At 39.3% G+C, this 27,323-nt stretch overlaps 1 protein-coding gene and 1 pseudogene across 1 annotated transcript; both read right to left on the bottom strand.

The window, feature by feature from the left end:
- Nucleotides 1-7,198: 7,198 nt before the first annotated feature.
- LOC130885505 (vomeronasal type-1 receptor 4-like) lies at nucleotides 7,199-8,274 on the bottom strand (annotated as a pseudogene).
- A 10,892-nt stretch (nucleotides 8,275-19,166) lies between these two features.
- On the bottom strand, nucleotides 19,167-20,105 carry LOC130885666 (vomeronasal type-1 receptor 4-like). The gene has a single exon (XM_057787365.1). The coding sequence runs from the start codon at nucleotides 20,103-20,105 to the stop codon at nucleotides 19,167-19,169; it is 939 nt and encodes a 312-aa protein (XP_057643348.1).
- Nucleotides 20,106-27,323: the final 7,218 nt, after the last annotated feature.

Below are 27,323 nucleotides of genomic sequence, written 5' to 3'. Positions count from 1 at the left end.
GAAGGAAACTTTCCTCCTCCCAGAATTCTCATTGCTTCACCTCTACTTCCTGCCTGATCATCCCACCTATACTTCCTGCCTGGCTACTGGCCAATCAGCATTTTATTAAAAATAATACAAGAGACAAGATAAAAGACCATTGTCCCACAGCACCCCCCCCACTTTTTTAAACAAGAACTCTGAATCTATATTTTTTGTTTAGCTTTTCTCCTGACCATTATCCATAACAACTTGTAACCAACATTCTAAACAGAGGAAAATAGCCATAGTCCATTTTTGGGAATGTGGGCATAGTTTTCCAGTCTACTTCCTGCTGATTGGGGGCTTTGATAAACTTATGGGGACCTAAAGAAAATTTATAATTATGACCAAGTCATGATTGGAGTATCCTGTGAGGCTTGATCATCTCAGGAAGCAGTCTTGAATCTGTTCTGGATGTAGAACTCAGACATCTGGGTCATCGAGGTCTATGTGTTGCTTTTATTGGTTAATGAATAAAAAATCTGTCTTGGCCTGTAGTAGGGCAAAAGAACAGAACTAGGTGGGGAAAACTAAAGTGAATGCTGGGAGAAAGCCTTGTAGCCCTGCCAGAGATAGATAGAATTTTAGCTAGTAAGCCACAACCACGTGGCCATACACAGATTAATAGAAATGGGTTAAATTAATATGTAAGAGCTGGCCAATAAGAAGCTAGAGCTAAGGGGTCAAGCAGTGATTTAAATAATACAGTTTCTGTGTGATTATTTTGGTTTTTTATAGGACTCAAAACAACAATAAGCACTTCATATGGAAAAACAGAAAACCCAGGATAGCCAAAACGATCCTGTATAATAAAGGAACTTCCCGAGGCATCACCATCCTGACATCAAGCTCTATTATAGAGTTACAACAATGAAAACAGCTTAGTATTGGAAAAAAATGGACAGATTAGTCAATGAAATCAAATTGAAGATACAGATATTAATACACATACCTATGAACACCTGATTTTTGACAAAGAAGCTAAAATTATACAATGGAAAAAAGAAAGCATGTTTAACAAATGGTGCAGGCACAACTGGATGTCAACATGTAGAAGAATGAAAATAGATACATACTATCCCTAAGTACAAAATTCAAGTCCAAATGGATTAAACACCTCAATATAAATCCAACCACACTGAACCTGAGAGAAGAGAAAATGGGAAGTAGCATTCAATGCATGGGCATAGTAGACCACTTCCTAAATATATCCCCAGTAGCACAGATACTAAGAGCAACAATAAATAAATGGGACCTCCTGAAACTAAGAAGCTTCTGTAAAGCAAAGGACATAATCAAAAGACAAAAAAAGCATCCTACTAGATGGGAAAATATATTTACCTACCAACATCAGACAGAGAACTGATCTCCAAAATATATAAAGAACTGAAAAATTAGACATCAAAATATCAAATAACCTAATTAAAAACTGGAGTATAGATCTAAACAGAGAATTCTCAACAGAACAATTTCAAATGGCTGAAAGACACTTAAGTAAATGTTCCTCATCCTTAACCATCAGGGAAATAAAATCAAAACTACTCTGAGATACCATCTTGGTATGAGACTTGGGTCTCTTCTCTTTCTACACCTATGAAGTATGTGTTTGCTCTTTCTATACTGTCCCAGAGTTCACTCTATTTTTATTTTGCTGATTTAACATTTTCTTTGACTGAATTATCCAGTTCCTTACCTTGTGTTTGAGATGTGATATTTTCTATTCCACTGACAATGTTTACAAGATACCTCAGACACAGCTGCCCTCCAATTGATGGCCACAGCCCATGGAAAAGAGTTGAGTTTCCAAAAGTCACAGCCCTGACTCCTGCAAAACACTGGCTCCAGTGTCAGACAGGTCTGGCCAAGTCTGTTACTGGACACAGACTTACACAGAGTCAGTTTCCTTCATCCTTCATCAGGACCTCTGAGATAGAGTTACGGGGTCAGCCTGCCTCCACACATAGAACGTCAGCAGAATGCAGCTTACTGGCCTGCTCTTGATTCCTCCCTCAGTTTCCTGTTTTATATAACTCAGGATTATGCACCACCCAACGTGGGCTGAATATCAATCATTAATCAAGAAAATGACCCACTGCCTTGCCTACAGTCCAATTCTCCTAGTGCATATTATGCTTAATGTTTAACTACTGTGCTTAGGAGATATGCAAAAGAAAATTGGTTTTAGCTTGTAAGCCCATAGTGTGTACAAGCTGTGTCCTGTCAGTTTTCTTTACTTTTCCTGGGATGTTAAGGGTTATCCCTGTAATTATAGTCTTCTAAAACTTTTACCAAAAACTGCCATACATGCAAAATAACATGTCACAACACTAAAGGCTATTTCTGCTTTTGTAAAACAAGTCTGCTTGCTCAAGATAACCAAGGCAATTGCAAGACTTTTCTTTGCTAAGTTGAGCCCCTGCTTGCAAACAGAGCGGATAAATGCTTAACATGAACCCAGAGTACAGACTTGTGTGTTTTGCCTTTATAAACTCCTGGCCAAGGAAGGTGGTTGCTACATCTTGGGAGTTCTGAATCTCAGAAGCAGTCCTGGTTTTTTTCAGGAGCATGGAAAACTTAGCTACATAGGTGAGACTAGTGAATCTATGAATGACCACAGACCCATAACATGATCCAATGTAGGTATTTTCTCAGTTGAGGTTCCTCTTCCCAGATGACTGTAGTTTGTGTAAAGTTGGTAAGAAACTAAAGATCACACAGGCATTTCCTGCCCGATTTGCAGACAGTTGTTTCACTCCCCCTAGCAAATGTTTCCTGTTATGTCTCCCTGGGAAGAGGACCTTATGAGTGTGCTAAGTTTAGTAAGCTTCCCCTGGCTTGTGTGTCTCTTGCCACATCCAGAGAAAATAATTCAATCTGAAGGAAATAGCTATGCAGCAATGCTCCCATGATGCAGTCTGTTGGTGCGGGATATTTCCACATGAGGAGTGATGGCTGGATTTTGAATTTGAGCCTCACCTGGACTATCAAACCCACATAGTACCCTTGGAGAAGAATTTATTTATTTATTTATTAAGTATTTCTGTCTCCTCCCTGCCACCGCCTCCCATTTCCTTCCCCCTCCCCCAATCAACTCCCCCTCCCTCAGCAGCCCAAAGAGCAATCAGGGTTCCCTGCCCTGTGGGAAGTCCAAGGACCTCCCACCTCCTTCCAGGTCTAGTAAGGTAAGCATCCAAACTGCCTAGGCTCCCACAAAGCCAGTACGTGCAGTAGAATCAAAACCCAGTGCCATTGTTCTTGACTTCTCAGCAGTCCTCATTGTCCGCTATGTTCAGCGAGTCCGGTTTTATCCCATGCTTTTTCAGACCCAGTCCAGCTGGCCTTGGTGAGTTCCTGATAGAACATCCCGATAGACAAACCATTGTCTCGCGGTCCTGAGTTCCTTGCTCGTGCTCTCTCTTCTTTTGCTCCTGATTTGGACCTTGGGGTTTCAGTCCAGTGCTCCAATATGGGACTCTGTCTCTGTCTCCTTTCATCGCCTGATGAAGGTTAATATCCAGGAGGATGATTATATGTTTTTCTTTGGGTTCACCTTCTTATTTAGCTTCTCTAGGATCACGAATTATAGGCTCAATGTCCCTTATTTATGGCTAGAAACCAATTATGAGTGAGTACATCCCATGATCTTTTTTTTGGGTCTGGCTTACCTCACTCAGGATAATGTTTTCTATTCTTGGAGAAGAATTTATTCCCTGTACTTTCCTGTGTATTTTGTGACCATCATTCATGACTTAATGCACATGAATTTTATTATTTATTCATTTATCCTTACAAGTTTCCTCAGCACTTTTGGAAGGAACACCAAGTAATGCCTAGAGGAGGCCACTGTACTCTGGAGAGTTTGCTACTTTCTCTGGCCACCTCCACTGGGCCCTGTAAACTGGACCCAAATGAGAGACATCTCCTAACTCTTTTTCCTCATTTTTCTCTTATGCACATTGTTCCTGGGGGAGCCCGGTCACATAATATGCTGGCAACTATTGCAGATTCAATGATCTGGGGTACAAACTCTTTATGTAAACTAACAACATGTGTTTAAGAATCATTTTCTAAAGGTATTACTGTATGTCCTTGTGCCTATTTTTCACTCAGTTCTCTGTGATAATATACATAGTTGTGTTCTGGATCCTGGACTGGATGGATTGGAAATAGAAAAAAGAAAGAAAGAAAGAGAGAAGGGAGGAGGGAGGGAGGGAGGGAGGGGGAGGGAGGGAGGGAGGGAGGGGGAGGGAGGGAGGGAGGGAGGGAGAGAGAGAGAGAGAGAGAGAGAGAGAGAGAAAGAGAGAGAAAGGGTCCCATAAATGATACAGATTCCTACTGGTATGCAGGGATGATGTTCATAAATTGGAGATTGTGAAGAATAAGTGCATTTACACACTCTGGTCCAAAGGTCATGTGTGGTCACGTGTCCTCTCCCTCTCTGGCCTGGGTGAAAGGAGCAGTGTCCAGCACCGTGGATCCAGTGCAGTGCTGCAGAGGACTCTTATCAACTGAGGAGGAAAGGTTTGGGGATGGCAGTTAACATGATAGAAATGATTCACTTCACTTTTAACCCATTATTCTGGCATGCTGTTCTAGTGAATGAAATTATGCTTTGTGGCTGAGTGTAATACATGGAATACCTCTGTATTCAAGCAGGTGGGAGGCAGAGTCATTATGACTGCAATGTTGAAACCTGTCAGTTTCTACTAGTGAGACTTAGTGTTTTTTTATGTTTATTTATTTTTAAGGAAAAAATAATAAGACAGCTGCATGTCCTTACCCACAAATAATAAAACTTAAATTCAACTTTAATTTACAAGTAATGTAAAATCCATTTTTATGGCAAGATGCATATGGATTTCTTTTTAAGTTTGTCCTCTCCTCCTGTTCCCCTTCTCTTTTACCCTCTCACCCATAGGTGTGTCTTTCATCTGCCTCCTCCACCATTTTAAAGCAGAGTCTCATTTTGAAGTCCAGGCTTTCCTGGAATTCACTATATAATGCTATGTAGGCCTTAAATTCATGGTAATTGTCCTGATCACCATCACACATGCTTGCCCTGAGTGTAAGCCACCACACTTGGCCACCTAGACCTTGTAAATTAACCAAATGCCTTCCCTGCTGTTGCCATTTATCTCTATGAAATAATGAGGACTCCCATCTACAGCATTTCCTGCTGTGTTTCTCAAAGCAAGCATGTTTGGAGGATCAGGTTTTAGAAAAGGAGATCCAGGGAAAATGAACCAACAAATCCCAATCTTGATAAAAAAAAATTGACAAATGATTCTTGGTCTATACTAGTAAAAACTCAGTCTGGAGACTTGGAAGATTTACAATTAAATCACTTCAGGAGCAGCAGCATGGAGAATGGGGTGTCTGTTTCACTCTAACTGTGAACTTTAGGTCTGCTCAGAGCTTCAGTTTACCATGATTCTGTTCTAAAAAAAAATCTTCTTCAGCTATTGTGATGAGATTTAGTTTTGTTATTTACTATCAAGGAATTGTTGTCTAAGGAGAAACTTAAAATGCAGGAAACCACATCCTGTCCACTAAAGTAAAGAACACACAACATTAGGAGAAGGACACTGTGCAACTCTCAGCTCAGGGGGCGTTGGTTGGAAAACGTAGGGTTCTGCAGGTGGAGGACATGCCAGTGGTATTTGTGGAGAAGAAGAACCATGTAGCCACTGCCCACCCATCTCTCTTCTTCAAAGTAGCATATTCCAGTTTGAAGTTGACATTTTTAAAATATAGGTTAGTTTAATCCAGCACTTTTCCTAATCAAATGTGTTTTAGCAGCTGTCGTTCCTTCATTAGTAAGCAAAGTATCTAAAGTTCGCACAGTAACATGCAGGATTCAGAAAATCTGTGTATTTCCCATCTTTATGTGGCTTATTATTAATTTTTTCACTTTAAAAGTTTTAAACTAAAAATGTCTAAAGACTTTACTATCATCTTTAAACTATTTTTTATTTCATAACTGCATATACTTTTTCTCTTTTCTCTCTCAGGCCTATGCATATTTTTAAACACCCTGCAACCTGTTTAGAGTATTTTTTCATCTGAATCTGTATTGTTCTTTGATTGCCTGAGATGATCTTAAACTGCTATGTTAGTCACTGGCACTACTCAGCTTACCACACGTGTTAGCACAGAACATTAGTGGCTGCCTCTTTGCTTCTTGGCTCCCTGACAGTCAATTTAGCCTCATGGCCAAGGTACCAGCAGGAGCCACCTTTACTGCTCCAGCTCTGGAAAGTTGTTGTGTCTACTTTACCACCAAGTAGCACATGCAAACGGCTCATAAACCCCATTTAAGTGCTCAGTAGCAGGGCCTCTTAAATTGGCTGTGCCTCTGATTGCCATTAGCAATAAGCCTACCAAAGAAAAGGTGGTTACCAAGAAGCCACGCTCGACCCTGCTTTTGTGTGTTTGGAACCCTTTTAAAAAGATTTTTACTCACTTTTTACCTTGATCTACATTGTCCCACGTTTCTATGTTGAGTAATAAAATTTTCTATTACACATGCAATGTTTATTCCTGCAGAAAATGCTCCCAGGTCTAAGACCAGTGAGACGTTTCAGGGCATTTAAGTGCAGTGACTGAGCATTGATCGTCTAGTGACTGACTGCATAGTACATGTCAGCCTTTCACAATTCTGTAAAATCTTTTCTATGGGTGGAATCTTACACACACTTTGAAGAATCCCAAAATAGACTTGTGGGACTAACATTAAGCAATCAAAAACATCAGGAACAAGATATGGAGTTCCTTGGATTGACAGGATTAAGTTAATATGAATTATGATAAAATTTACCAAATTCATCTTCATGTTTCTAGTCATGGTAGAAGTAAACCAATTTTACAAATCCCAATTAAAGCCATTGTTTTCAGTGCCTGAGAGATGGTTCAGTTAAGAGCAATAGCTGGTTTTGCTGAGGATCCTGGTTCAATTCCTGATAACTATACCTTACTTCAGAACCATAAGTCTTACTCCAGTAGTAACAGGGCACTTGATGGCCTCTTCCACTCTCCAAAGGCACCAGACACACACAAGCTATACAGACATAATTCAGGCAAATTATTCATACACAAGGAATGAATATAAACATGAAAAAGTTTAAAGAATAAAGTCCCTTCCAAGTGTGGCAATAAACAGAATGATGTTTCTATATGACTATAATTTGCTATGGTCTCCCTCTGTCTCCACTCTAGGCTTGGGTCTCCTGGAAGATTGTCTGAGAATAAACACATGCTTAAAGTGCAGGGTGAGATTTTGTGTTGCCCACAGCATTACAGAACTGAGAGCTCTTTCACACTTATTGAACAGAAAAATTAGAGATAGTTTCTCTATTTCTCTCACTGAGCAAGAACACTCAGGCAGGAGTCCATCCCTGTGAATCAACACAACAGGGCTAAAAGTTGCATAACCAAGAGCCAGAAATTTTTGAATACTTCCTATCAAGGATTTTTCTGCTAAAGAGAGACTTAAAAATAGAGAAAAGGCACAGTCAGCCCAATAGAAGAAAACAAAACAGATCATCAGAAGGAGGACGCTCTGAGCAGCTCTCAGCTCAGGGGGCATTCTGTAGAGAAGTTCAGAGTTCTGAAGGTAGAGGACATGCTGGTGGTGCTTGTGGAGAAGAAGTACCATGTAGCCACTGGCCCCTCCCATGGATGCCTGAAACACAGCATCTCTCAGGACCATGAGAGGGAGAATAATCCATTTTGTTTTCTGACTTTCTTGCATAAAATAGCAGTAGCCATCTTCACTCTTAAACTGTGATATGTTCAAACATGTACTTGTGACGGAATGGATTAGGTTCATAGCTATTAAAGCGTTGAGTATCCAAAGAATGAAAAGAATGGAAGGATGTGCCATGCAGACTGTGATCTAAGCCTCCTCCACACAGATGCTCTGGGACTGATGATGATGGCCTGGACCACAGTGAGGAAACTGCTGGTGCAGATGGAGACACCACGGGCAACCCTCTGCAGGTAAATGGTGATCTTACATCCTATGTTACCTGGAAAGTTTCTCAAACCGAAATCTGCCAATGTCTTTGGCAATCCCTTTGCAAGAAGGATCATGATATTTGTAAAGGCCAAGTGGATGAGAATAATGTGTATGGGTTTCTTCTCAGGGCCTCTCCACCAACTGATCATATTATTCACAGAGACAGAAATATTCCCCAGAGTGCCAAACACAGTCATGAAGAAGAAAATCACTTCCATAATAAAATTCAAAACCATTTCTTCCTTTCCACGTAGAAGAATTTGTGCCCAGGATGCAAACACTTTTCAAGAAAGCATCAATAATGTTACAACTGGACCTGAAAACCACATTTTCCACAATAGCATTTTCTAGTGTGCAAGAGGCAGCAATGGTCAGATATAATGTCGAAGATTAAATCCGTGAAAAACCTCCTTTTTCCACACTGTAGACTCTGGAATATTGTGTGTGCTCTGACAGGTGAGTTTGGTAACTGCTATTCAAAATGTCAAGTTTTAAAGATTTTTATTTTTGAGCACTACACTAGCAAAATTGACTTTTTGAAGTTGTGTGTGTGTGTGTGTGTGTGTTTCTGTCTGCGTGCATGGCTTATCCTAGTTAACTCTCAGCATAGCTGAACTGAACTCCAAGATTCTCCAACCAAATTTCTTCCTCTTTTTCTCATTCTATTTCATATTTCCCCACTCAGTTCCCAAAATCTGAGGTTCACACTGACCCTTTCTGCCTTCCCCACATCACAGACACTGGGAAAACCTGCTGGATCAGCAGCTGTAACTTCTCTCAGATCTGCTAACTTTACCCTCCACACTCCTTCCTTCTTTTTCTGATATTCCTTTCTTATCTGCATCTTTACTAACATAACAATTTCTAGGTTTGCCTTTGGTGTTGAAGCTTTGTAACTTCTATTTCTGATTTCATTCCGTATAAATATTTACTGGTCAGTTTTTAAGGTAGTTCTCAATGTCAAATCAAATAGTAAAACCTCTCCAGGTAGGACCTGACAGTTACAGCTGAATCATAAAAAGATTTGCTGAAAAATTCATGGACCCACTAGATTGCAGCTAGGGAGTGTGTCTAGCAGAACCCTGTAGTTCTTCCTAAGAGAGGGCATAGCAGAGAACTGTGACTCCAGTGGATGAGTTCAGGACATTTGTGATTCCTGTGAGTGACCTCAGGGCATCTCAGGGAGCAGGGATCAGCTCTCCATCAGGGGAGAAGATGAGGGCGATGGAATAAGAGGATTAATGAGGTGTTAGGTGCAGCTGTGAGATGGGTGCAGTTAATGACTGATGACCCCTCAGCATTGGGTGCGCACAGTACAGTAGGTAATGCCTCTGTTCACACTGCTCTTCTTCCTGTGAAACTCACAGGATTGTTTCAAATGTCTATGTCTTGATGATGTCACCTGTGTCCTGTATAAACTGAGCCATGTTCCCAGGTTTGGGTTTATGTTGCCTCATGGCTCTAGAAATGTCAGTTATTGTTTTTTAACTGTTCCTCTGACAGAGGGGTAATTGTTGCCTGTATTATCGGTAAGTCTAGAAATCACAATAGCACCCCAAATATCTGCACATGATGAAATATGCTCCAGACATTAATACCAAACACTTCAGCATTCATTAACATATTTACAATAAAATTATGTGTCTATTCAGAGCTTGGAATCTGTAAAAATCCCTTTAATAATTCACCCTAAATCCTGATATAAAATATTAACATTTTTCTGTTGCAAACACTAGTAATGCTGTATGAGTCACAAGACTGGCAAACATAGTTGTTAAAACAAGAAAATTATTTTTCTTTTGTCTTGCTATTTTTTGAGACAGAGTCTCTCTATGTAAACCAGGCTAGCCCTGAACAGCAAGTACCTTGCCTCAATTTATCTAGTCTCGACGTGACAGGAGTGTGTCATGATCATCTCCAGGGTTTGACAGACATCTGAAAATCTTCTATATACTATTGATTCCTAAAAAAGAAAAAAAAGAAAACAAGTAAGAAACCTTAATCAAAGGCCCAACCAGAGTTCTGTCATGATACTTAAGTCCGAGAACAGATAGTGATCCTCAGCATTTCTGTTCCATCTCTCTATCTCCAGGAACTAATCCCCTTTGATCTTTCTGGAGCCAGGGACCAGCTTTGTCAGGTTCAGAAAGAAAGTAAAGGTCCTGAAGATCACAGAGCCTGGAACCTGCTACCTGGATTAGTCAGAGAGAGTCTTCTGCTTTAATAAAACTCTCCATGGTGGTGCACGCCTTTAATCCCAGCACTCGGGAGGCAGAGGCAGGCAGATCTCTGTAAGTTCGAGACCAGCCTGGTCTACAAGAGCTAGTTCCAGGACAGGCTCCAAAACCACAGAGAAACCCTGTCTCGAAAAACCAAAAAAAAAAAAAAAAAACCAAAAAAACAAAAAAACTCTCCATGGCACAGCAGAGGGGATCAAAGATCTTACCTCCATGTACTCACCTGGACCTCTGTGGTACAGACAGGATCTGGAGCAGCTCTGGGAGGGGGACATTTGCCAGATCTTATTTGTACTTCAGGATTTGTGGGCTCTTGGCTACCATCAGGTTTTGCAGACTTCACGTTTCATGTTGTCACGGTGTCGGGGGAAGGAAGGCCTCTGCAGAGCCCTGGTCCCTGAAGCATAGCTTCCCTCTTTCCATAATTAATACATTGGCTTTTCTCAGAAGTAATTTCAAGTATAATCAGGGCTTAATTATTTTGAGAGGAAGTATGTGAGGTGAGAACATGAACAATTAACTATGCTTCTGTGTACGGAGCTTCCCACAACTCTAACTGTTTCTCATCTTCCCAAACTGCCAAGCTGTGGTCTGGCAGGCACCAACTCTTGAATGACAGCCAAAGTCCATTTTTAAATTCCATTTTAAACAGGAGTAGAATAAATGATTCTCAGCTCTAGGAATTCTGCTTTCTAAGTAAATTCCAAACATGGACCAGTACAAGTTTAGAGTTCCTTGTGTCAAGCTGTGGCCTGGCATGGACCAACTTCTGACACACAGATCAACACTGGCTTTCCTTTCTTTCTTTTCTTTTCTTTTTTTTTGTTTTTGTTTTTGTTTTTGGAGACAGGGTTTCTCTGTGGTTTTGGAGCCTGTCCTGGAACTAGCTCTGTAGACCAGGCTGGTCTCGAACTCACAGAGATCCGCCTGCCTCTGCCTCCCGAGTGCTGGGATTAAAGGCGTGCGCCACCACTGCCCAGCTTGGCTTTCCTTTCTTAAATCCATTTCTAGACTGGATTAGAATGAATGATACTCAACCCTGGGAATTCATGTGCAAGTTTCACATATGGACTAGAACAAGTTGAGAGTCCTTTGTTCTACCTTTCCCGTTGGTAGTGAAGGTCTTTGTTGTAACTGATCCTTTCATTCCTTCACATTGAATGTTATATGGGACTTGAAGTGAATACTTTCTTGGTCTTATTCCAGAACCAATATTTACTCATCATAAAACTTCAGTGACATTTCTAATGCTTATGTGTACACAAAGGCAGACATTCCGTTCACATTCCATTCTAGTTCCTAAGAGGCTCTACCTGTCCCAGATGGAAAATGATGTAAAGAAATATACAGTGCTAAGATTAGAAGTGACCTACTTAGAGGTCTATATCTGTCTGAATCTGTCTTTATTGTGTTTCTGTAAATATTTTCTCACCAGGATGGCTTATTAAAATACTAAGCACTTCTCTAAGAACCTAAGCTGCAGCATTGCAAGGGGAATAAGTATTGCCTGCTTTCCCCACCCAGTCCAGCATGTTCACCGCCTCTGAGAGCCACGTACATTGCCCTATCTTTAGGCACACAGCTGGTCTATGTTGTCATTAAGCAAATTGTATCACTCTGCTCACAAAACCCACTTAAATGCTCCATGACCAAACCTTGTCAGAGTTTGTACTGGAAGTACAGACCAGGAAGCTACCATTTCAAAATGGCATGGCTATTTTTCTGTTATCACTGAATCAGGAAGTCCTCTCTTAAAGGGACTGTGACACAACACCAGCAAAATGCTGCCTAACAAGAAGCCATACTTAATTCTGTTCTTTTGTGTCTAGAATTACTTTTCAAGATTTCTCAGGTTTTATGTGGATTTAGCTAGCAAACTTTGGAGTGCCAATTGGTTGTATGAGGTTGCTTGTTGGGTCCCAGCTGTTCAGCACTGAAATAACCACACAGAAACCATATTATTTGCAATATTGTTTGGCCAATAGCTTAAGCATATTCCTGACTAACTCATATCTTAAATTAAGTCATCACTATTAATCTGTCTATCACCACGTAGCTGTGGCTTACTGGGTAAGTTCTGTCCCGTGTCTATCTCTGACAGGGGCTACATGGTTTCTTTTTGACTCTCCCTCTTTCTCTCCAGCATTCAGTTTAGTTTCCTGAGTTCTGTCCTGCTATATGTCCAAAGCAGTTTCTTTATTAATCAACGGTAATCACAGCATACAGAGGGAAATCCCACACCAGGGTGGCTTTTAAAATGTGCTGCAATTTGCCATTGTTTTACTGAAAGTTCTTCAATGACTTCCTGTTATTCTCATTGCCAAGCCTAAACATAGTGTCTATTACAAACATTTTGTTGGATAGCCCTGATCCCCATCTCATCATTTGCATACCTTCCATCTGTCAGAAATAAGAATGCTCTTCCACAAAAGTCCACATGCAAAATACTACTCTTCTGCTTAGTTTTTGCTTTCACTAGTGGATAGTGTCTTTGGTCACAATTCTGTAATAATTTTTAAATTAAAATATAAGCATATAATCTCCCTCTTCTATTTCCTCCCTCTAAATTCTCCTGCATACCTAGCCCATTGTTCTCTTTCAAGTTTATCACCTCTGGAACCTTTCTCTTTAATTCTGCTTTGTGTGTACATGTGTGTGAGTATGTATGTATGTTCCAAATTATATATATACAGTATGCTCAGATTTTATGTATTACTTGTATGTATATAATTGTATACTGACCACATGGTACTGGAAATATTGAATATTAAGATAATCAGAGAGATATGCTGAGTATATTTTGCATGCCTTTAATCCCAGAACAGAAGCAGAACTGGCAAATTTCTGTGCAAGAAGCCTAGACTGATCTACAGAGTGAATGCCAGGATAGTTAGAGCTAGATAGTAAAGACTTGTCTTAAATAAAAACAGTAAAAAAACATAAAAATGAGTTAAATTTTAAAATATAAAAAATAAAATTGCTCTGAGATGTATTTTCCTTTGAGATTAAAGATGAGCTTCCTGTTCCTTCAAAATATTACATGTTGGATATTCTTTCTTCTAATATGTCTAGTTATTTGCAAAGAAAATTAACCCATTGAATGAATGGACTTAAGAAATGTGAAAAGGGGAAGAATCTGTCCAGCTTTCTTGATTCCTGAGATCTTACAATGCCCAGTACAGATTTTAAGTAAAAGAATACAAACCTATTTTTTTATTGTTTTTATTGAGCTGTACATTTTTTCTCCACTCCCCTCCCTTCCTCTCCCCTTTCCTTCAACCCTCTCCCATGGTCCTGATGCTCCCAATTTAATCAGGAGATCTTGTCTTTTTCAACTTCCTATGTAGATTAGATCCATGTATGTCTCTCTTAGGGTCTTCATTGTTGTCTAGGTTCTCTGGGATTGTGAATTGTAGGCTTTATGTATAGAAGTCACTTATGAGTGAGTACATATGATATTTGTCTTTCTGGGTCTGGGTTACCTCATTCAATATTGTGTTTTCTAGCTCCATCCATTTGCCTGCAAATTTCAAGATATTATTATTATTATTATTATTATTATTATTATTTGCTGTGTAGTATGGGTCTATTTTCATTCTTCTATTTGTTGATATCAGGTTATGACAGCACCATTTGTTAAACTTATTTTCTTTTTCCATTTGATATTTTTTGCTTCTTTGTCAAAAATCAGGTTTTCATAGATGTGTGGATTGTATCTGGGTCTTCAGTTCTGTTCCGTTGGCTCTCCTGTCTGTTTTTATGCCAATACCAGACTGTTTTCAATACTGTAGCTCTGTAATAGAGTTTGAGGTCAGGGATTCTGATGCTGCCAGAAGTTCTTTTATTGTACAGAATTGTTTTGGCTATCCGGGGCTTTTTCTTTTCCATATGAAGTTGAGTGTTCTTCTTTTGAGGTCTGTTAAGAATTTTCCTGGATTTCGATGGGCATTGTATTGAATCTGTAGATTGCTTTTGGGAAGATTGCCATTTTTACTGTGTTAATTTACCTACCCAAGTGCATGGGAGATATTTCCATTTTCTGGTGTTTTATTCAATTTCTTTCTTCAAAAATTTAAAGTTCTTGTCATACAGGTCTTCCACTTGTTTGGTTACAGTTACTCCACGATATTTTATATTATTTGTGGCTATTGTGAAGGGTGATTTTTCCCTGATTTCTTTCTAAGCCCATTATCATCTGTATAAAGGAGGATTGCTGATTTTTTTGAGTTAATCTTGTGTCCTGCTCCATTACTGAAAGTGTTTATGAGTTGTAGAAGTTCCTTGGTAGAATTTTTGAGGCCACTATGTAAACTATCATATCATCAGCAAACAGTGAGAGTTTGACTTCTTCTTTTCCAATCTTTATTCACTCGGTCTTCTTTTGTTGTCTTATTTCTCTAGCTAGGACCTTAAACACTGTATTGAATAGATATGGAGAGAGTGGAAAACCTTGTTTTATTCCTGATTTCACTGGGATCACTGTGAGTTTCTCTTTATTTAGTTTGATATTGGCTGTTGGCTTGCTGTATATTGCCTTTATTATGTTTAGGTATGTTCCTTGTATCCCTGCTTTTTCCAAGACCTTTATCATAAAGGGATGTTGTATTTTGTTGAAAGTTTTTTTCATCATCTAATGAGATGATTATGTGTTTTTTATTTTTCATTTTGTTTATGTAGTGGGTTACATTGATAGATTTTCATTATGTTGAAGCCTTCTTGCATCTCTGGAATGAAGCTAACTTGATCACAGTGGATGATTTTTTGATGTGTTCTTGGATTCAATTTGCCAGTATTTTATTGAGTATTTTTGCATCAATGTTCACGAGTGAGATTCGTCTGTAATTCTCTTTCTTGGTAATGTCTTTATGTGGTTTGGGTTTCAGGGTAATATACATATCTATTTTTAAAAACATGGATTAACTTAATGATCTGAAATGTTAGGGCAAAGCAAAATCCCACTGGAGTAGCTGAGAACCTGGTATTCACTAGGTCCTTGCCTCTGAGTGCCTTACCATTCAGAGTAGTCTCCCCATAGCTGTCTCTCACCATAACGGTCTCTCACTGGGGCCATAGCTAGCAGTTAGTCATCAACCAGTAATTACGAAAATACCATGCATTTGGATCTTATTATGGTCTTTTATCAATGGATCGCTCCTCCTTTTAGGTAACTCTAGCCTGTGTCAAGTTGACAGAACTAGCCAGTCCATGGCCATTGGCCACCATGAAGCAGTGACTGTAAGGCCCACAGAATATATTTGGCACAGTAGAGTGGTAGCATATTCTATGGTACTGGGAATGAGACAGTTAGAATCTCTTGGGGACATGGAGGCCATTTTCCCCCTTTTGCCTAAGATTCTGGTCTCCACTTCTTCCTGCCATAGCGCTAATTGACTTGGGAAGTGCATTGAGGCTTGGGATCTTTTCTCACAGGTTTTGTGTGTGTGTGTGTGTGTGTGTGTTGTCACCTATGTAGGATCAGCATTTCTGGTAAAATGTTACTGTCAATCTAATATGAACTTAGTGATTTGAATGTCCTGAGCAGTTTGTAACTCAGCGCTGATCTTTGGATAGTGTTTGTCAACTTAGTGGCAATACCACAAGCCAAGTAGATTTATTTTTGTAGGGTGCAGTCATTCTTGGGAACTTCAAATGTTATATTACGTCAATTTCCTGGTCATGCAGGTGCATTTGAATCTCCCATGTGCTATAAACTACAGTGTATTCTGGTAATCGAAATAACCTGGCTCTCTCTCTCAATTCAGCTTAGGTGGTCAATTCTTTGCACAGTTTTTACCCTAACAGGGGTGAAAAAAATTTTTCAATGTCTTCCTAGGAAAAGTCACATGACAGGAAGAATTTGAAGATGAAGATTGGTAAGCTCTGAGTAGCCACAGCTTCATATTTATGATTATATTGAGGAACTATTCAGCAGCAGGTTCACAAATGGAAGCAGTTTCTGAGGGCTGTAGGCTGCACACCACACTCTGAAGGCTCTGTTCTCTGTTCTGTTAGATTCCACATAGTAGTAAAATCAAGAGGAATTTGTATCCATGCAGTTGACCTATATCATTTAGCATAATGTTCCACAGGTCGATGCTAATGACAACCAATGTGTCCAGCATAAGGAAATGATAAAGTCATTTATACTAATCCATCTGTCCAATCCCATGTGATTTATATGGAAAGGCATAACTATTTCCATTTGTCTTCGCTATCCTCTATTTGTTTAGAATTTTCACCATACATTAAAATTTATGTTCTGATCAAACTTTTATTTTCTATTTTTTCCAATCTACTCTTTTCTTTTAGGGAAAATTTACAATAGCAACTCTGTACACCACTCAGAATCCAGACCGTCCTAGTTCATGTTGTGTCAACAGATTTATATATATATATATATATATATATATATATATATATATATATATATCCTGTCTTTCTTTTTTAAATTTTTAAATTAAAGTTTTCATGTGTGCATTCATATTATATGGCTGAGGATGAATATGGAAGTCAGAGGACAGCATGTGGGAGTCAGTTTCCTTCTTCAGAAATGGATCATGTCTGACTTGTCAGCAGGTGCTTTTACCCATCGAGGCATCTCTCAAGATCCCACTCTATTCTTAATGATGAACACTCTCTCCCTCATTCAGCTTAAACACAACTTCCTCCACTCTTTCTCCATGTTCTTACATCACTTCCTTTTGAGTCAAATGACATGAAAGTGTCTGTTATTCTCACCTTTCATGTCTGTTTCTGAAAAAACAGCTCTAACAGAAGAGGGTGAGACTCAGAGAAGTAGCAATGCACACATGAAAACTTTAATTTAAAATTTTAAAAAACACAGACAGGATATGTATCTGTTAACACAACAACAACTAGGACGGTCTGGATTCTGAATGGCGTACAGAGTTGCTATTGTAAATTTTCCCTAAAAGAAGAGGGTAGAAGTAGATGTTCCCTACAAACACGTCACATTACATGGGAAATGTGAGAAGGAGCTGCAGGGACGGTTAGGAGACCTGCTCCTCTTGCAGAGGACCCTGGTTCCTTACCCAGCGCTCACATCTAGGACCCATGACTGCCTGTAGCCCTCGCTCCCTGTGGTCAGTGTCCTCTTCTGGTCTGTGTGGGGAACTGTACAAACATGACACACACTCACACAGACACATACATAAAATAAATCTTTATAGTGGAAGAACATGCTATTTAATAATCTGTATCACAATACAATACACATCACTTACTTAAATGTTTTGTATATACAGTGCAACCAAGCAAAATATAAAAATGTATACATCGTTGGAAAGTAGAGCCATGATGCGCCCAAAATGTTTCAGGTGTTTAGGCAGATGTGACAGAGAATTTTTTTAAACATGGCATAAACTACCTCTAGTGGTTCTACACTTTCATGTTCGATGATTGTATCAATTGCTATTTTTAAGAATGCGTCTATCATATTCTTAGAACCATGTCGATATCTTATTGTATGGATTTGAGTTAAGAAATCAGGTAGTGAATCCTTCACTTAAATGGATGCAGAATCAGATCCCTTTGAAGCTCTTTGATGACAAACAGATGGATAGTGTTGTGGAGAGCAACCAGGCATTAACAACGGGCAGCTGCCAACAAGCCTCAGTCTGCTTCAATGACATTACACATTAATCTTGCAAAAAGGCAAATCCATATTATTTAATCAACATATAATCTATAGATGGATATAAAATGAAATTTTCTGTGTATTTGTTATGCAGTTTATCCCATATGGACAATCTTCATTCCTGCAAAGAGCCTTCATGAATATAACACCACAGAAACATTTCAGTGCATTTTAGTTCTGTGACTGATACATTGGGATTCCAGGAGGTGGATGTAGTTCATAGCATTTTTTCACAATTCTGTAAAATATTATCTACAGATGGAAAAATACAGACACTTTGAAGAACCCCAAATAGCATCATAGCTGCATCATAGCTAAACTAACATTTAGCATGAACAACATCAGTTACACGATATGGATTTATTTGGATAACATGACTAAATCACTATGAAATTAATAAAATATATCAAATTTGAGGTGGGATTTCCCTCTGTATGCTGTGAATATGGTTTATTACCATTGGTTAATAAAAAAAGCTGTTTTATCTTATGGCAGGGTAGAATAGAGCTAGGTGGGAAAACTAAACTGAACAAAGGAAGAAAGAAGGCAGAGTCAGGCAGTTGCCATGTAGCCCCTGGAAGAGAAAGGCACCAGAACCTTACTGGAAGGCCATACCTTCATGGTGATTAATAGAAATGGGTTAATTTAAGATGTAAGAGCCTTCAGGGAAACACTGTTGAAATTAATACAGTTTCTGTGTGATTATTCATTCTGGGCAGCCAGGAAAACAATGTTCAGTCTGCTTTTACATAAATTCATCTGTGTGTTTCCCATCACGGTGATAGTAAAATCAGTTTTATAAAATATAATTAAGACCATTTTCTCTATGTTGGAGACATGACTCAGTAGTTGAGAGCACTAGCTTGTCTTCCAGAGGACCCAGGATCAATTCCTAGCCACCACACTGTAGTTCAGAGCAACCTCTCTAACTCCAATCAGTCACGGGCTTTTGATCCCTTTACAGGCACCAGACATGTATTGCTACAAGGACATAATGCAGGTAAATTATCCATACACAGTACAACTATAGAAATTTTTAAAAATCACTTCAAAAGAGAGGAAAAGTGGGGAATAAGGTTTCACATATCACTGTAGTTTACTGAGATCTCTCTCTCAGCTCAAGGCTGTGAGTTACTAGCAAGATTGTGTGAGAATAAACACACGCTTAAAACGCTTTGTGAGTTTTTCTTTTTGGCTTACTTAAGATATTATAAAACTGAGAGCACTTTCACATTCATTGAACAGATAAAGGAGAGAGACATTTTCTCAATTTCTCCCACTGAGCATTCCAACAGTCAGGCAGAAGTCCATCCCTGTGAATCAACACAAGCGGGCTAAAAGTTGCATAACCAAGTGTTATAAATTCTTGAAAATTTACCATCAAGGAACTGTTCACTAAAGAGAGACTTACAAAAAGAGAAAAAGCACAGTCAGTCCAATAGAAGAAAACAAAACAGAGCATCAGAAGGAGGACACTCTGAGCAGCTCTCAGCTCAGGGGGAGTTCTGTAGAGAAGCTTGGAGTTCTGGAGGTAGAGGACATGCTGGTGGTGCTTGTGGAGAAGAAGTACCATGTAGCCACTGGCAGCTCCCATGGCTGCCTGAAACATAGCGTCTCTCAAGACCATAAAGGGAAGAACAATCCATTTTGTATTCCTACTTTCTAGCATAAAATAACAATAGTCATCCTTATTCTTAAGCTGTGATATATTCAGGCTTGTACTTGTGATGGAATGAATTAGGTTCACACCTATTAAAGCATTGAGTATCCAAAAGAATGAAAAGAATGGAAGGATGTGCCATGCAGACTGTGGTCTGAGCCTCCTCCACCCAGATGCTCTGGGACTGATGATGATGGCCTGGACCACCGTGAGGAGACTGCTGGTGCAGATGGAGAGTCCACGGGCCACCCTCTCCAGGTAAACAATGATCTTACATCCTAAGTCATCAAGGTAGTTTATTAAACCAAAAACTGCTATTGTCTTTGGCAACCCTTTTGCAAGAAGGATTATGATGTTTGTAAAAGCCAAGTGGATGACAATAAGATGTATGGCTTTCTTCTCAGTGCCTCCCACCCAGCTGCACATATAATTCACAGAAACAGAAATGTTCCCCAGAGTGCCAAACACAGTCATGAAGAAGAAAACTATTTGCTTAATAAATTTCCAAAGCATTTCTTCCATTCTGGATAGAAAATCTTGTATTCGGGATACAAAGAGTTTTCCAAGAAGACATCAGTAATGTTTGACATTTATCTGAAAAACAGTTCACATAATAGCATTTTCTGGTATACGAGAGTCAGTGGTGGACACATGTGCTGCTGTACACTGGGTCTCTGAACTCCTCCTCTTCCCTGTGGACTCTGAGTTATATGTGCTCTGACAGGGGAGCTTGGTAACTGGGAAAAAAAAACTAAAGTTTTAAAGGAGATATGTTTAAGCTCTGTAAAGGCAAAAGCGACTTGTTCAAGTGTGTATTTGGTGTCTGTTTGCTATCTGTCTACATGTACAGATTATCCTAGTTAACTCTCAGCATGACTAAATTGAACTGCAAATTTCTCCAACCAAATTTCTTCTTTTTTCCTCATGTTATCATATTTCCAAAGCCAGTTTCCAAAGACACAGGCTCCTTTCCTATTTGCATCTTAATTAATGTAACAATTACTGGATTTGCATTTGGCTTCAAAGCTTTATAACTTCAATTTCTACATCCCAACATTTTTTCAGAAGGTCAGTTGAGATACATCCCAATATTTTTAAAATTTTTATGTTGATCATTCTGTGATTTTACTCCAAATAAATGTTTACTAGTTATTTTTAAAAATTAGTTCTCAATGTCAAGTCCAATTGTGGAGCCGTTTTAGATAAAGCCTTACAGATAAAGCTGGATCATCGAAATATAACCTGAAATTTTTTATGTAACTACCAGACTGCAGTTAGGGATGGTGTCTAACAGAAAACTTGTGTTGCTTCCTAGAAGAGGAGAAAACAGAAGTCACTATGATCCCAGTGAATGACTGCAGAGCATCTGGAACCCCAGTGAGTTACCAGGACATGTAAGGGAGCATAGAACAGCTCTGGACCAGGGGATGCTGGTGAGGTAAACCTAAGAATTGGATTAGGGAGGTGTTATATACTGCCAAAAGTTACAAGTCCTCAATTTCAACTGCACATAGCAAAGTACGTGGGGGCAACTGGTGTGAGCAGGGATTCCACTAAGAGTTCATGGTGCCATGTGCTTCTGTGGGGCCTTTTGAGCAGCTATTATGTCAGCTGGTTTTGCAGTCTGCTTTTCCTCCAACCTGTTTGTCAGGCAGACAGGTTTTTTATACACCAGTCCCAGGTGATTCCAGAACTTGGACTCAGGTAAGATTCTATTCTTCAAGTTCTGGAGCTCCATTCTCATTTCTCAGGGATTTGCTGCAAGCTTTGGGCATCTTTTCTAGGATATGAAAATCAGAATATTACAGTGACTGCATCGGTTTGTGTGTTCTGAGTACTTGCAATGTTTCTATTCACTGCCCTCCTTCCTGTTAAACTCACAGGATAACTTTACATGTCTGTGTCCAGATGATCTTACTGGTGACCTTCATCAACCTAGCCTTGTTCTGAGATTTGTGATCAGGTGGTCTCATGACTCTAGAAATGTCAGTTATTGCTTTCAACTGTTCCTCTAGCAATGATGCAAGTATTGCCTGTTTCAGTGAGCCCTAGACATCACAGTACCATCTAAATATCTGTACAAATGAAATGTGTTCCAGATATTAAAAGAAAACACATCAACATTCACTGACATATTTAGAATAAGAAACAAGTGTTTTTTCAGTGATTGGATCTGCCAGAATCCCTGATATCAGTTCACCCAAATACTGAGGGAAGATATGAACATTTTTTCTGTTTCTTTAATCCTTGCTCATGGGGATTCCTACTTTTCTACTCCTCTCTTTCCCTTTCCAAACTTTAAGTCATATTTGAGACCAGGCTCTGATCTTCTAATAATTGATTCCTTTCTACTGAAGTCACTGTCAGTGGATGAAGAGGTGTCTCATCTTCCACTTCATTTGTGAAATGCTAAAGGAAATGAATTTAAAAGACGGGATGGACTTGTGTTTAGATTGATGAAGTAAGTTATACCCATCCATTCTGTTTATCTCTAAAAGAAACAAGCAGGCAAACAGACAAAACTAAAGAGATTGTTGCTCTTTGCTGCTTAGCATAGGATAAACGTAAGATGAGCTGTTTCAGGATGTACTCCTCCACAGCCTGGATCCTAAATAGCAGAGTTCTCAAGATGGTAACGATAACTGTTACACTGAGTGTTGTATTCTTCACCCAGCCAGGCAAATAATGACTGAATTTAAGACAAATATTATAATAGTATGTGAGAAAATTAAGAGTCTTTAAGGATGGATTTAGACAGGAACCCGTAAAACTGGGAGTTAGAAGGCTATTGTAACCTATGCCAATATTAGAAAAGTAAAAATGCATCAAAAGTAAAAAATACAAGTGTTACAAACACGAGTGCCACTGGTGAAGTCACAATGCTGGAAAACTTATAAGGTCCAAATGAGGAGCAAAAGGAGGGAGAACATGAGCAAAAATTCAGGACCACGAGGGATGCACCCACCCACTGTGACAGTGGAACTGATTTATTGGGAGCCCACCAAGACCAGCTGGTCTGGGACTGAATAAGCATGGGTTGATTCCGGACTCTCTGAGCATGGCGGACAATGAAGGCAGATGAGAAGCCAAGGACAACGGCACTAGGTTTCGATCCTAATACATGAACCGGCTTTGTGGGAGCTTAGCCTGTTTAGACGCTCACCTTCCTGGAAGTAGATAGAAGACCTTCGTCTTCCCGCAGGGCAGAGAATTTGGACTGCTCTTCAGTATCGAGAGGGAGGGGGAATGGTGTGGGGGGAGGAGAAGAGGAGTGGGGATAGGGGGACGGAAGTGGGGGGAGGGGGCAATATTTGGGAGGAGGGGAGGGAAATGGGAAACGGGGAGCAGGTGGAAATTTTAATTAAAAAAGAATAAAAATAAATAAAAAAAGAAAAAAAATGAGAAGTTCTAAAAACAAAAAAAAAATAAAATAAAAAAAAACCTAAAAGAAGAATTTTTTTTGTCTTTCATCTATCTAGTTATTTTTGACAGTCTCTCTGTAAACCAGGCTAGCCCTGAATGGCAATTCCCTTGTTCCAATCTCTCTAGTCCTGAAGCTAAATTAATGTATCATGATGATTTCAGGGTCTGACAGACATCTGAAAATCTTATGTAATTTATTAATCCATTTAGAAAGGTAATTAGTCAAAGACCCATGTAGAGGTCTGACATGATACTCTTGCCTGAGGATGGATAGTGATGCCTCAGCATTTCTTTTCCATTTCAGTATCTCCAGGAACTAGTCTCCTTTGATCATTCTGGCACCAGGGACAGAAGGAAAGTGGAGGTCCTGAGGACCACAAAGCGTGGCATCTGCTCCCTGGATTAGCCAGAGAGAGTCTTCTGCTTTAATGGAACTCCCCATAACACAGCTGAGGGGATGGAAGATCTTACCTCCATGTACTCACCTGAACCTCTGTGGTGCAGACAGGATCTGGAGCAGCTCTGGGAAGGTGACACTTGTCAGGTCATATTTGTACTTCAGGATTTGTGGGCTCTTGGCTTCTGTCAGGAATTGCAGACTTCACATTTCATGTTGTCACGGTGTCGGGGGAAGGAAGGCCTCTGCAGAGCCCTGGTCCCTGAAGTACAGCTTCCCTCTTTCCACAATTACTACATCTGTTTTGCTCAGAACTTATTTCAAGCTTAATTAGAGATTAATTATTTTGAGAGGAAGAATGTGAGTTGAGAAAATGAACAACTAAGTTTTTGTGTATGATGCTCCCTGTGCTGCGTCTCCTGTCTTTTGTCTTCCCAAAGTGCCAAGCAGTGACCTGGGCAGAATCTACTTCTGACACATAGACCAGGTCTCTTGCTGTTCTTTCTCAAACCCCTCATTCTACAGAATTAGAATAAATGATGCCAAGCACTGGAGATTCTGCTGTCAGTCAGGTCCCCAACCCAGACCAGGACGATTTAGAGTCCCTTGTTCTACCTGTGTCCATCTGTAGTGAAGAACTTTGCTGTAAATGACTCATTCATTCCTGCCCATTAAATACTTTAAATATCATGTGGGACTTGAAATATAAAAACCTTCCCAATATTGGCCTTATTCTAAAAGCAATCTTTACTTAGAAAACTTTAAGGGCACTACTTTAACTTAGGTGTGTCCTAGAGTGGTCCCTCTGTGTACTTTTCAAGCTAGTTCCCTTGAGGCCCTTCCTATCCCAAATGCAACGTGATACAAATAAAGGTGGGTTCAGAACTGAGACTGAAAACTATGGTATCATGTGGTAGGATACAAGATCAACTAAAAAAATTCAGTAGCCCTCATATACACAAATGATAAAGAAGCTGAGAACGAAATCAGAGAAACATCACCATTCACAATAGTCACAAGTAACATAAAATGTTGGAGTAACACTAACCAAACAAATGAAAGACCTATTTGACAAGAACTTTAAGTCTTTGAATACGGAAATTGAAAAAGATACCAGAAAATGGAAAGTTCTCACATATTTTTGGATAAGTAGGACCAATATAATAAAAATGCCAATCCTACCAAAAGCAATCTACAGAGTCAATGCAATTCCTATCAAAATCCCAACACAGGTTTTAATAGGACTGGAAACAATACTCAATTTCATATAAAAAAACAGAAAAACCAAAAACAAGCCTATATATATATATATATATATATATATATATATATATATATATATAAAACTTCTTGAGGCATCATCATCCCTAATATCAAGCTCTATTGTAGAGATACAGTAATGAAAACTATTTGGTATTGGTATAAAACCGATAGATTGACCAATGGACTCGAATTGAAGACCTGGATATGAATCCACACACCTATGAACACCTGATTTTTGACAAAGAAGCTAAAATTATACAATAAAAAAGAAAGCGTCTTCAACATATGGTACTTGCATAACTGTATGTCAGCATGTAGAAAAATGCAAATAGATACATACCTATACCCATACGCAAAACTCAGGTCCAAATGAATTAAGACCCTAACATAAATCCAACCACACTGAGCCTCATAGATGAGAAAGTGGGAATCATTCTGCAATGCATGGGCACAGGAGACCACTTCGTAAATATACCCCAGTAGCACAGACACTGAGAGCAACAATAAATAAATGGGACCTCCTATAACTGAGAAACTTCTGTAAAGCAAAGGACACAATCAATAAGACAAAAAGGCAGTCTGCTGAATGGGAAAAGATCTTCACCAACCACACATCGGACAGAGGACTGATCTCCAAAATACATAAAGAACTCAGGAAATTAGACATTAAATTCTAAATAACACAATTTACAAAAATGGGGGGTACTGAACTAAACAGAGAATTCTCAACAGAAGAATCAATGACCAAAAGATATTTAAGGAAATGTTCAACATTGTTAGCTACTGGGGAAATGCAAACCAAAACAACTCTGAGATACCATGTTACACCTGTCAGAATGACTAAGATCAGAAGCACCAATAATAGCCTATGCTGGAGAGGATGTAGAGTAAGGCGAAACACTCATACACTGCTGGTGGTAATGCAAATTTATACAGGCACTCTGGAAATCAGTATGGCGGTTTCTCAGAAAATTGGGAATTGACCTCCTGCAAGACCCAGCAATACCACTCTTGGGCATATACTCAAAGGATGCTGAAACACACCACAAGGACATTTGTTCATCTGTATTCATAGTAGCATTGTTTGTAATAGCCAGAACCTGGAAGCAACCTTCATGCCTCTCAATGAACTGGATAAATAAAATATGGTGCATTTATATAATGAAGTACTACTCAGTGGGGAAAATAAATTACATCTTGAAATTTGCATGCAAATGGATGCAACTAGAAAAAAAAAAAACATCCTGATGGAGGTAACCCAGACCCAGAAAGTTGAGCATTGTACTCATTCATTGATGATTACTAGCTGTAAAGCAAAAAAATAAGACGGCTGTTGTCCATGACCCCAGAGAATGTAAGTAACAAAGAGAACCCTAAGAGAAATATACATAGATACCCCTGTGAAGAAGAAATAGTCAAGGTCTCCTGAGAAAATTGGGAGCATGAGATCAGGGTGAGAAGGGAAGGCAGATGTGGGATGTCCTTCTGTATATGTATTGCTTTTATTGTATAATGACTAAAACTGCTTTGGACAATGGCAGGTCAGAAAATAGCCAGGTTAGAAGGGATATGGAGGAAGAGTAGGTGGAGTCAGGCAGATACCATGGAGCTGCCAAAGAAACCAGATGCCCCAGAACCCTACTGATATGTCACATCCTTGTGGTGATACACAGATTAATAGAAATGTGTTTATTTAAGATGTAAGAGTTAGTCAAAAAGAAGCCGGAGCTAATAGGCCAAATAATTCTGTAACTAATATAGTTTCTGTGTGATTATTCAGATCTGGGAGGTCAGGAAACAAAGGAGCAGTCTCCAGACCCATGATGCCATCATTTGAGAGATTCTGTTTTCCAGACTTTCTTGTGGTGGTACTCTAATGTCTAACCTGTTCATAATTGTCCAATAGCATCAACACTAGTTTTCTTAGTTTTGGAACTTAGCAATGTCACACAATTGTTGATCAAATGTGCTGGCTATGATGTTTGCTTGTCTCACTGTCATCTTCAATCTGCCATCAAACTCACCACAGATAAGGGTCATCTCATCTCCACCTCCACTTTCTTGTGTTGTTCTCATGCTCTGATTTTGGGGATAAAATGAAATATTCATATCTGACAGAAGCATTACTGCCTGTACTTTCCCAGTGTTCACACAAATCTAAAAGTCACATGATAACAATGGTGGAATGGGAAGATGGTGTAAATCTACTTTGCACCTGCCTGTTTCCTGCCTGCTTCCCCGAGTTAGTCTTGAGACTGTGAGATGCCAAACTTCTTAAGAAAAGGAGATGTATTGTTATAATATTTATTTTAATGTCATAATACATTTCATCATTAAAGAAAATGGAAGTGTGGTGGAAAGGGTCTGTAATCACAGCATTTGGGATGCTGCAACAGCTCAAGATCAGCCTGTGCTGCTAACTGATGCCAGATCAGCCTGTGCCACTGTGATCGCCAGAGAAACACCATTTTATCTAGGCACCTATCTTGGTACCCATAGCCTTTTGTGTCTGACTCCAGTACTGGGAAGATACGTTGCCAGTAACCATGACTCAGTGACCCCTTACTCAAAAATGTGACAATATTCCTTGTTGTTATATGAATAATTGCCTTTTTGGCTTTTGTATGTTGCTTATCCAGATACCCAAA

The sequence above is a fragment of the Chionomys nivalis genome, chromosome 13 (assembly GCF_950005125.1).
Source record: "Chionomys nivalis chromosome 13, mChiNiv1.1, whole genome shotgun sequence".
NCBI classification, from domain to species: Eukaryota; Metazoa; Chordata; class Mammalia; order Rodentia; family Cricetidae; genus Chionomys; species Chionomys nivalis.
The sequence above is the reverse complement of the archived record's forward strand: the minus strand, read 5'-3'. Positions and strand labels throughout refer to the sequence as shown.